Source organism: Panthera pardus, unplaced genomic scaffold, assembly GCF_024362965.1.
Source record: "Panthera pardus isolate Hobbes unplaced genomic scaffold, ASM2436296v1 HiC_scaffold_2, whole genome shotgun sequence".
Classification (NCBI taxonomy): Eukaryota; Metazoa; Chordata; class Mammalia; order Carnivora; family Felidae; genus Panthera; species Panthera pardus.
In genome coordinates, this window is record NW_026526765.1 from 132,346,886 (window position 1) to 132,359,117 (window position 12,232).

General features: G+C 35.5%; 1 protein-coding gene across 1 annotated transcript in view; it reads right to left on the bottom strand.

The window, feature by feature from the left end:
• Nucleotides 1-459: 459 nt before the first annotated feature.
• SLC27A6 (solute carrier family 27 member 6) overlaps nt 460-12,232 on the bottom strand; it is a 72,547-nt gene continuing 60,774 nt past the window's right edge. The window contains exons 6-10 of the mRNA XM_019422113.2: nt 11,494-11,584; nt 8,000-8,198; nt 6,338-6,435; nt 5,043-5,173; nt 460-1,044 (exon numbers count right to left, since the gene is read on the bottom strand). Coding sequence (XP_019277658.1) covers nt 868-1,044; nt 5,043-5,173; nt 6,338-6,435; nt 8,000-8,198; nt 11,494-11,584 — 696 coding nt within the window. The 3' untranslated portion in view covers nt 460-867. The remainder of the gene's footprint in view (nt 1,045-5,042; nt 5,174-6,337; nt 6,436-7,999; nt 8,199-11,493; nt 11,585-12,232) is intronic.

Below are 12,232 nucleotides of genomic sequence, written 5' to 3' on the forward strand. Positions count from 1 at the left end.
TGCTGAGAGCTGTTCATGTGGTTCTAGCTTGAAGCAAACCTTGGAGCTTGGCACTTCCAGACTGAAAGAAGTGCAAGGGTGCTTATTACCCTGTCCTTGCAATAGTGTTCTCACTTAACAACTCACAAGTCTGCTCACACGCAAAGCCTTTTCCTGCCTCCGATCTTGGGGTTCATACCTGCATTCTTGTTCTAGTCCATTCTTTCTCTGTAGCTCTGTTGGATTTTATAATGAATTTGATCCCATTTATGTATCTTTCAAAAGTTCCTAAATGTTTCGAGCTTACCAGTTTTCTTGTTTTGCTATCTCACACTTCTATGTTTCTCCTATCATCTGAATGTGAATTCAAGATAAGGGCGATAGACAGAAGTGCATATATTTTGGCCAGTCAGCTTCCTCTACTGGAAGTTTATAATTAAAAACATCAGAAAAAAAAAAAAAAACACCTCAAAACACATATTAATGAAGATGATTTTATTGAGTTTTAGGACAGGGCAGATAAAAATCAAATAATGGAGTAAAAATAAACCCATTTTTCAAAACTAGAAACTAAATATTTAAAAGTACATTTTTACTAAGTGTCTAAATTGTTACCCACTTATGTATCATTTAGAATCTTCACAACTAAAGCAAATATTAGTTATGCACTAAACCCCAAAATAGGTAAAACAAATAATCAACTAGAGTTTGTTTTGAATTAAAATAAATTAGAGTTCCTACTAAAAGAAAAGCTGTTGCGTATTAAAGAAAATACAGCATATGTTGATTAATGTCCATTCCCTTCCTCCTTTAATGTTAAAGAATCACACTCTCCTCTCCTCTCACCTGTCCTAAGAAAACATATGAAAATCCAATACGTAAAAAATCTTAAAGTTTGACCTCCCCTAACATGATCTGATCATAAAGTTCTTTGGTCAAGGGAACATAAGACTTTTTCAAGTTATCCATGAAATAAAGTGGGTCAGAAATTTTCAGTGGACTAAACCCTTCTTCCACCAAGTGAAACTTCTGTAGTTTGAATGTCCCTGTTGTTTCCATCTTCTCCTGTAAAATAATTGCCAGAATTAGTGGAATCATTTAATATTGTCTAAAATATATAAACAAAATATTCAATAATGAGACTATAACGTTTAATTATAACACTTTCATAACCATTGACCATCTCTCTATTTACTACTAATAATTCAACATTAGAAATTTTAAAATGCCCTCTAAAACACTGAAATCTTTAGCTCAATTTACCGCTGAGCTTTATTCAATCTGTAGGAATTACGGAAATTGTCGGGTCACCTGGGTGGATCAGTCGGTTGAGTGTCCGAATTTGGCTCAGGTCATGATTCGTGGCTCGTGAGTTCAAGCCCCACAGTGGCTCACTGCTGTCAGTCTGTCAGCAAAGCCCACTTCAGATCCTCTGTCCCCCTTTCTCTGCCCCCCTCACTTGCAGTCTCCCCAAAATAAATAAATATTAAAAAAAAGAATTATGAAAATCGTCAAAAACTAATTATGCTTGATTATAAACCCTCTAAACCACACAGGCTTATCACTTTAATTCACTGTCAGTACATTATGTACAGAGAAAGCTATTAGACACCAAGAAGATACAAGTTATAAAAGAGAACATTCTATTTCATAAGGCAGAATTTGATAAAAACCAGAAGGGGTAAAGGATGATCTAATACTTGGGTTGCCAAACTCTGCACTAAGGTGCTTTGCAGTATCCCTGGTGAACTTCCAGAGTGTCCAAGGGATATTTTAAATTTTCTAGGTAAACCCTGTGACGTCTCAGTCACCACTTGCAAACTACTAGCTCAAGGTAGTTCACAGTTCCTATAGTAGTTTGTGATACATTCTTTCCAATGATGTTATGTCTTTATGAAACAGGGTTTTCAGTGGTTGGCATGATAAAAGGGAAGTACAGCCGAAAATCAATGTGGGACAAAGAATTAGGCTGGTTCTGTTCAGTCTGATCTAATCCCAGGGTTTGAGGAGTGTATAATGCCCAATTTACATCTCTTTGGTACATCTGGTTATTAAAAAAAAAAAAGCATTTTTTCTTTCACGTTGTATGCATTACTTTTTCAAACAGCAACTAATTTGTTAGACTTATGAATTTGTTTTGACCCAAATACTGAATAAATCAAAGTTTAGGTATTTGCTTGACTGCAGAATGCCAGGAAATATTTACTGAGACACTATAGATGCCATGAATCTAGAAAATTTCAGAAGCTCTGCTTTAAGGGATTTAAAGGAGATAAAATGGGGGCAGCTGGGTCGTTCAGTCAGTTAAGTATCTGACTTTGGCTCAGGTCACAATCTCACAGTTCGTGAGTTCGGGTCCTGAGTCGGGCTCTGTGCTGACAGCTCAGAGCCTGAAGCCTGCTTCAGATTCTGTGTCTCCCTCTCTCTCTGCCCCTCCCTCAATCCAGCTCTGTCTCTCTCTGTCTCTCTCTCTCTCTCTCTCTCTCTCAAAAATAAACATTAAAAAAACACAACAAAAAAAGGAGATAAAATGTAACCCTTTGTGGTTGTTTCAGGCATGGAGAAGGAGCTTGTTTTAAATCAGATGACCATGTAGAGGTCCTTATAAAGGTTCTAGGAGTAATATGGCCATTTTTATTCAACCTTCTGAACTAATTCAAGAGTCAAGTTCTCTGTCAGTCTCCTTCCCTGATCTCATCCTCACTGTCCCCACCCTTTCCCAATACTGTCATCACAGAATTAGATCTATGTAGAAACACATACTCTTTTTCTCATTTTTAGAAAATTAGAAGCTCACTGTACTTACACTATTGATGTTCAACCTTAAAAGAAAAAAAGTTTTATAATGTGCCAGGTATATTTCCCCAGATTAGGTAATTTTTCATTGGGTAATGAAAAATTATTAGGCAATGGTTTAATAAGATCTCATTTAATTATAATATTTTAATTAACATTACTCTTATTCTAACTTATAAAGAATATCAAAAGTTTTTATTGCTATAAATAATACTTTGAAGAACATCTTTATATATAACATTTTTTCATCTTTGATTATTTCCTAAGGATATATTTCAGGAAATGAAATTATTGAGTCAAAACATGTAAATTCTAAGAGTCTGATTATATATTTACCAAATTGTTTTCTAGATAGATTATAACACCTTGTGTTTCTACAAGCAGAATAAAAGGACCATTTAATTTCATTGTACCCATGCTGAGCAATACCATATAAAAATTTTTTTTGTAAATTTATTGGCCAAAAAAGTCATTTTTTAGTTTGTGCTAAACAGACTTCGATAAGATTTTATTTTGATAATATAGTTGCTTTATTCATTTTGTCAGAGGTGACCTATGCTTTTTGCTCTGCTTATATCACATCATTTATAAGAATTCATTTGTTAAATAAATATTTCGACTGCCAACTATCATGCATTGTAATAAATACTGTAATAAATACAAATACTGTAAATACAAACACTGTAATAAATATAATAGTCACGGCTCTAGTTCTTTGAGGTGTTTAATGACACTAGAATATTTTCTAAGTTTGTCCAAGACTGATTTAGACTTCTAGAGTAGTTCAAAGCTAAAATATTTCTTCTGCTTCATGAAAGTGAATTGTAAGGTGCCCTAGGGGAAAAATGTTTAAGATATCATTTAATCTATCAACTGTGTACTCCATTACACAATACACTATTTCTAGGGTGGTATGGGGAGGGCCAAGAGGAAGCAGGATATGGTTATAAAAGGGAAAGAGTTCTTGTGGTACCAGGAATGCTCATATCTTGACGGCAGTCAATGATGAATGAAGCAACATGGGTGATAAAAGTGTATAGGCCTTAAAACACACACACACACACACACACACACACACACACGCACGCACGCACACATGCACGTGTGAATATAAGTAAAGCAGGAGATTTAAAAAGATGGATAGATTGTATCACTGTCTATATCCAGGTTATAATAGTTTTGAAAAAATGTCACCACTGGAGGAAATCAAGTAATGAGTACACACAGGATCTTTCTGTATTATTTCTCACAACAGCATGTAAGAATGTTATACATTGTAGATCAGTCTACAATGATCTCACTAAAAATTCCAGTTGAGAATGTGTTATTTCTGCTTTACATCCACTTACCTTTAGTATTTCAGAGCATTTTAATGAAAATAATCTGAGGCAGTGTATACAAACAGAAAAATAGAAAATTACGTAAATATGTATTTATGACAGTTAAGATGATGTGTCCCACTGGACAGTAATGACAGGCCACAAAGATGCTCAACAAATGCTTTAAAGATGAATATGAGGCCATCAATTGCTCCCCTTGGAATGTAACAGTGATATGACAAATGTATCCAGAAAAGCTCTATGTGATTGGATGTTAAGAGGTGATAAGTGTTAGCTTTGGGTTCACAATACTAAATACATGAATGGCTGAATAAATGAGCAAGCAAACTGATACAGTAGCTAAGTAAATTTTCTTTTTACTGTTTTTTTATTCTAATAACCTAACAAGAGAATGCCAGCTCTCAAAACAAATACATTCAGAAATCCCTAAAGGTATAAAGTCCCAGAGGGAGGGCAGACAGAAGGAGGTAAAAATTAAAAGCAGAATTGCTTAAAGCCATTTGCTTTTAGGCTCTGCACACATCCTGCAGACACCTTGAGGTCAGCTTGGTGGAACATAATTTTAGGCACAGAGCACCAAATGTCTTCACAAGGCTTGGGTGAAACGTAGTTTTGGCTTGAAACCATCTCTGAGGTCTTGAGTGAAGAGGAACAAAACAATCCCATAATGAGGACAAAGACAAAGACATCCTAGCATTTCATCACACTCCCTTCTATAATTAGGCTTCGAATATGGCATAAATTAACATCCTAATGATTTTCAGTGTTCTTGAGATTTTCTAATAGAAATAAAGTGCTCACAATATCTAAAAGATAAAATATTATTTTGTAAGTAGACCATCTCCTGGATTCCCGGTCTTGTAGTTCAGTTGAGTCTTTACCCAAGTACAATTACCTGAATTCTTAAAGGTGAAGCAGTAAGATTACCTGAATTCTTAAAAATCTTGGGCAGGCATAAGCTGGTAGAAAAGATACAACTTGTTCATAAACTTTCTCCAAGTCTAACGACTTATTTGGTTTTAAAGTAATAGAAGCCATTCCTGCTTTTCCTTCATAATCTGAAAAAAAAGTTGGAAATAGCATTAATTTTACAGGTACTAGGTGATTTTTAAAACGGTCCTGTTAATTATATACTAATTGTTGCAAATAGAGACATTAATCGTGTCACAGCAATAACAATGCAACAGTAGCATAAATGAGTGGGTCCTTCCTTGAGCATATGATTTGCTCCCCAGAAATAAGTTATAAACAGGGAACGGTAGACTCTATTCTTAATCATCCACACCACGAAAATGAAATAGATGGGGTGGAAAACACCATAAATAACCGCTAGTTTGCATCCTACAACCATTAATGTAAAATATTAAGAGGAGACATTTATTTACTGGTGAATATATTCCAGAAATATATCCATGTTAAGAGTCAATGCAAAAAAAAAAAAAAAAAAAGACAACATTGTTTTCAAATTTAAAAACTAGACTGCCATTTCCATAACTAATTCCACAGATCACTTACTGCTGATCATGCCACCTATGGATTTTTCCAGGGAATCAGAATCTCCTATAGGCTTTCCTCCAGCACCCAATGTCTGTTAGAGTAAATATCTCCTCCTCTGCCCCCCATTTAATACTCCCACCTCATGTGTCCTGGGCACCTACAAACATTAGCTGGAAAACATTGTTGTTTATCAAAACAGCACAGAAGAGCAAAGGGGCATAGCTATCCTCTAATTCCAAGTTGGTAACTTTTCTTTGCCATTTTCGCCATCATGAGAAATCCTCTTCTGCATACTTTCAAAGATAAATGAGGCCAAACAGACTTTAAAATTATTTTTGAAGAAGACTCAACTTAGCTACAAGTCAGTGTCATAAAACATTTAAACTAGAACATGTCCACGTTTAGTAGCATGTATAAACTCTAGTCATAAAGAGAACAATAATAAACTATGGAAGAGCTGTAACTATTTTCGAGCAGTGAGTCACTGACCAGAGTTTCCAAGCTTTACCTAAAAATACACACATACATTAAAATTAAGTTGGTACCTGATGGGACCATGAAATTTGTTAGCCAGGTCTAGAGTCGCTTGCCAAGACAAGACGAAGCTACTTATTTTAATTGATAAAAAAAAATGAAATGTGGCATTAGTAAGATCATTGCAGAAGTGAAGAAATGTGGCACATTCTATTCGGAGAATTCCTCCCAAACCTGAATTATATTCATACCTGGCACCACCACCCCATACACGTTTGTTTCCTGTATGAAATCCAACATTCCAATAACATCAGCAACCTCTGTGGTTGCAACATTTTCTCCTTTCCACCTAAATGAAAGAAAGAAGTTCTGATTAATACACCTATATTTGAAGAAGTAGGTACCCAGTTTTAGTTTTAGTGCCTTGTACGTGGCTCCGTGCCAGTACCTAGTAACTGAACACAATGGCAGATTTCAGAACGAATGGGAGGCATTTGTAAGGGAGCACACTGTTGACAAGTCAACAAAACCAGAATCAGTGTTTTAGTGAAAATAACTTTATCTGTGTTTCATTGGTATAAACTGGTTACGGAAAAGTGTTTTTTGGTAATATGTCATAAAAGGAAAAGAATGATAAATCCCTCTTTATTTATGAGATGTATTAACGGTTCAGTACAAAACATTCCCTGTCTCCAATGACAGAGATAGAAAAAAATGAAAGGAAAGCTATAGTGGTCTCTCCAGTACCGACCCCCTTCAACTTCTAGGGATTAACCCCTTTGGTTCCCTGAATGCCAATGAATATTCTATTTCAATTAAAATAATTGTACGTATGGTGAGCACATAACATGGTACTAGAAGGTGAGGAAGTAAGAAGTATGACTCATTTATTCATTCAAACATGTTTTTGAATGTCTCCTGTATGTTCTTCACTGTTCTATAGTCATAGACCATGACTAATAATTTCATAAGCCCAAAATAATCTTAAGGAATTAAGAAAGAAATGTAAAAAAGATAAATTTGGCTCTTTCACTGTTTTTATCATTAGGTCAAGAATTAGACCATATTTGACCAGATTGGTTTCTGTTTCAACCCTGCCATTTAAACACCCAGAGTGGATGAGGTCAAATATAATAAAAATAAGTTCAGAGGAGATACACACACACACACACACACACACACACATATATATATAATATTTTATATATATTATATAAACATATATATTTTTATATATCTTATATATTTATATATTTATATTTATATTTTTAATTTATATTTATTTATTTTAAATATATAAATAAATTTTATAAATATATAAATTTATTTATTTATAAATATAAATATATTTTTATTTATTTATATATTAAATATTTATATATTATATATTTTTATATATTATATTTTATACATATATGAATGTCTAAATATGTCAAAATGTCTAATGTTTATTTATTTTTGAGAGAAACAGAGATAGAAAGTGAGTGGGTTAGGGGCAGAAAGAGAGGAAGACACAGAATCTGCAGCAGGCTCCAGGCTCCGAGCTGTCAGCACAGAGCCGGACTGACAGCTCGAAAAGCTGTGAGATCATGAAGTGAGCGGAAGTCGGACACTCAACCGACTGAGCCACCCAGGCGCCCGTCTATTTTATATTCTAACGAAAGGAGCTCACTGATTTTGACCACACTGATTCATTAAAGTAATGATAAAAATTGACATCAAGATTTAACTTACGTTTCAATCTAACAACAGATGGTCCATGAATTTTTAAATGAGGAGACATTATTGAGATAAAAAGCGCTCTGTCTGCCCTGAAGGTAAAGACCAGGGCGTCTAGAATGTTTCCTTAGAGCCTTGCTTAGAGCACGGTTCACAGTCACAGAACCAGCAGTACAACCGATGTTATTTCATACCTGAAAGTGTCTCCAATACGGTCCCAAAAATAAAGGAAATTCTCCTGATCTTGGACCATTAAATCTCCTGTGTTAAAGTAAACATCTCCCTTCTTAAAAACATCACAAAGCAGTTTCTTTTCTGTGTGCTTCTTATTCCCAGCATAACCAAAAAAGGGATTATTCTCAGTCACTCGAGAAATGAGAAGTCCAGGTTCTCCTGGGAGAGAAAAGCATTTTTCAGTGATTGGATTAAAACGATTATTACACATATCATGCACGTACTTAAATGGTATCTGACCAACACAACCAGGGTTGCCGATCTTCCTCTGAACTTATTTTTATTATGTTTGACCTCAGGCACTCTGGGTGTCTGCATCCAGCATATCCTTTCACAGACTGCCACAGACACAAATTACTTTGGAAAAACTAACAAAAAAGGAAAGCGAATGTCAACAAAACCATATTAAATTTATTTTACATCCTGCATGGATGACCGAAGGCTACTTTTCTTTTATGTTAACTAGATTTTAACACTAAGAATAATGACAACCCTATAAATAACCACAATTATAATGTTAATAAGATTATGACTGTAGCGATGTTTATTGAGCATTTACTATGTAGCAAGCCCCATGAGCCCCTTGCAAACGCTAGCTTGTTTATTCTTCACAGAAATCCTTTGAAATTGATCATTAAAATTCCTATTTCACAGGGAAGAAATGGCCCAGAAGGGTGAAGTAAATTACCAAAGACCAACAGATGGACAGGAATGGACCCAGAACTCAAATGTAAGTCTAGGATTCTGTAGCAAGGTTTCTGTTCACTACTATCTCTGGTCTAGAAGTTATTAGAAGTTTAAGAAAATGTTTTATTCTTATGGGATGTTGTCTGGAAATCCTCAATGGGCAAGAGACAAGGCATAAAAGTTATTAGTATTACTTAGAAACATTATCTGAAAAAAATATTCGATCAGATTTACTCAAATTGATCAGGATTTTGCCCAGCAAGCTGCGCGGTAAAAAACTACTTCTATGAGAATGATAGAAGACAAAGGGAAGCAGCAATCACTGCCTGAAAAAATTTTTTTTTAAATGTCTATTTAGTTTTTCAGAGAAAGAGCAGGGAAGGGGCAGAGAGAGGGAGACAGGATCCAAAGCGGGCTCTGTGCCGAGAGCAGAGAGCCCGATGCAGGGCTCAAACTCATGAACCGTGAGATCATGAGTTGAGATGTGAGAGCATGACCTGAGACATGAGATCATGACCTGAGCCGAAGTCAGACGCTTAACAGACTGAGACACCTAGCTAGGCACTCCTGTCCCAGAACATTCTAAGGCCATTGTTGACTTCCTGTGAAGAGAGGCAACATCCACATGATTGATTAGATGGGGTTAATTCCAGCACATTGTAGAGTGATTTATATCATTTTAACATTCTCTGTTAAATTCTCATTGCTTCCACTCATTCTGGACATCCTGGCTTCCAAAGATATACACCAGTGGCAAAGCCATGCCTGCTCTACTACAGAAAAGGCTCCTGGTTGTCACTGTCATCACTGACACCTCCATCATCATCATCGTCATCATCATCATGGCCATTGCTACACTTTCTGAGCATTTTCTGGGTACCAGTCGTTATTCTGAGCACTTTATTTTATGTATCCCATTTGAGTCTCATCACAAACCTATAACACAAGCCCTCATATTATCTCCATTTTAGAGGTGAAGAAACCGAGAAAGAGAAAGTAATTTGCCCAGTGTCACATATTTGCCAAATGTTGGAGATGGTTTTTTTTAACCAGGTTCATCTGACTTCTAAGCCTGTCTTCCATCACATATTCCTTCAGTCTACATATCCTCTATTTCAGAAATTTCCAAGCTTCTCTTATTTCCCTTAGAATTTATGTTCTTCTTTTTTCTTCAAGACACAGGCTTATAGTTTCTTCCCTGACAATTAATTATTACAAATGCTTAAAAAGATCATAGTGTTTCTTCTATCTGTTCTAGGCAAATGTATGCAAGGCAAAATACCATTAATAGAAAAAAACACTGAGTAATTCATAATGAGAATTGCAAAACACTAAAGCAGATGTTTGGGGACAATCTGCTTTTTAAAAAACCCTGAGTTTACATAAGCAGTTCTGGGATTCAAGTTCCAATGTCAGATATGATTGTAATTGTAATAAGTAAAATACACCAGGAGTGCTTGGCTGGCTTGGTCGGTAGAGCGTGTGACTCATAATCTTGAGGTTGTGAGTTTGAGTCCCATGTTGGGTATAGAGATTACTTAAACAAAATTGTAAAATAAATAAATAAAATAAAACAAAACACACTAGTTAAGTGTGTGTATATTTTAGAAATGGATTTTTTTCTTGGACACAGCTTATAGAGTTGAATTAGGGAAAGATATTTTATAAATGCCCTTAGGCTTGAAATTCAGAGGAGAAGGAAATTTGTGTTTTAATAGATAATGCTTATATTCTTCCCAAGCTTTCAGCTACCAGAACAAACCAACCGACCAGGCTTGCAACCTTTATCTCCACATTTGAAGTAACAATTTAAATGAAATCATCTCTGAAATGTAGTCCAAGCATATTGTGAGGCGGCAAAAAGTAATTTTGGCCTGATTTATTCAGACTGAATGTCTAAACAATTCCAAATGCACATATCTACATTTAAATTCCTAGACTGATTATATGCAGCAGCAAGTTAATTGGGGCACTTGCTTTTATTAACATGTCTAACCAAAAATCATCATAAAGTCCTCCTTGGGGCAGGAGGGAAGTGAGAGGGAGAAGTGGGGAGGTAGCAAGCCACATGCCAGGCTCTCAGTAGGGTTCTACATCTATCATCTCATGTAATTATGAACAATAACCTCATAAATAAATATTGTCACCTCTACTCTACATATGAAGAAAATAATCTCAGCCTGAGTGGCCTGCCCAGAGTTGGACAGTTTCTAAGCGTGAGAGCCCATATTTAAATCGAAGTCTGCCTGACTTTCCATTATACCTAGAATGATAACTAGGGCATTGTTTTTCATATTATATCTCAGTCATATGGGACATTAGTGCCACTATTACAGCTAGACGTGGTGGACTGAGCAAAATATAAGCCCAGGAGTGCCTGCATGGCTCAGTTGGTTAAGCATCCAACTCTTGATTTCAGCCTAGGTCATGATCTCACAGTAGTAAGACTGAGCCCTTCGTCAGGCTCCACTCTCTCTCCTTCTCTCTCTGCCACTCCTCTGCTTGCTCTCTCTCTTTCTCTCAAAATAAACATTTTTTAAAAAAGGAAATATGAGCGCAAGAGTAATGTGTTCTACATATCAATATCTTACTGAGTGACCTATCTGGGATCCCTAACATCTAATAATTAAACTCTTCTCCCTGCACTGAAATTCCAAACAAGTCTCATCACATATTAGTAAAAGCCATTCATTCTAAATTCAGTAGTAATTAAACAGAAATTCAGAAACATTGCCTGAGGGGACGTGGTCAAACACAAGAATCTTACCTTTTTTCACAGGAGTACACCAGCCCTGTTCATTTCTAATGGGTTCATCTTTCTGAAGATCATACTTTATCAAGTCAAAAGTGAATAAAAGCTGCCAAAACAAAATTAAACACACAATAAAGACAAAAACAACAACAAAATATTCATTTGTGCAGTGACATCTACCGGTTATGGACTTTTTGTTCTGTCAGTTGAAATAAAGAATGAGAATGTAGATTTATTACTATAAGTCAACTTTACTGACAAAAAATTAACTATGTATTTGAAACTCAAAACTGAAGGCAATAGTAAATAGCACTTGTATACTGGTATTTACTTCAATTTCATTTTATGTTGCACATTATCTTAGGAAAATTTAATTTTATTCTTTATTCCTCAATTACATATTCTACTAATTCCAGGTAAGAGGAACACTTCTTGCCTTCTCCTTCAGAAATCATTCAGAAACAGCCTTTGAAATAAAAGTTTTAATAGAACTAAAATGTCAACTATGTGAATGCAAGGATTTTGTTGTCTACTTTAAATTTACAATCCCTTGAAAAGGGAGGGATCAGATGCCTAAAAAATACTTATTTGACATGGACTTTGAACTTTTTCCCTAGGCCTTTCACCTTAATGTCCCTAAACTAACTCAGTACCTCTGTGCACTCATGTGCTATGAGATGGTAAATTGGTAGAACACATTCATCAGATTGGGAAGCAAGCTAATTGGACATCTCTCCTTGTCCCCAAATATTTC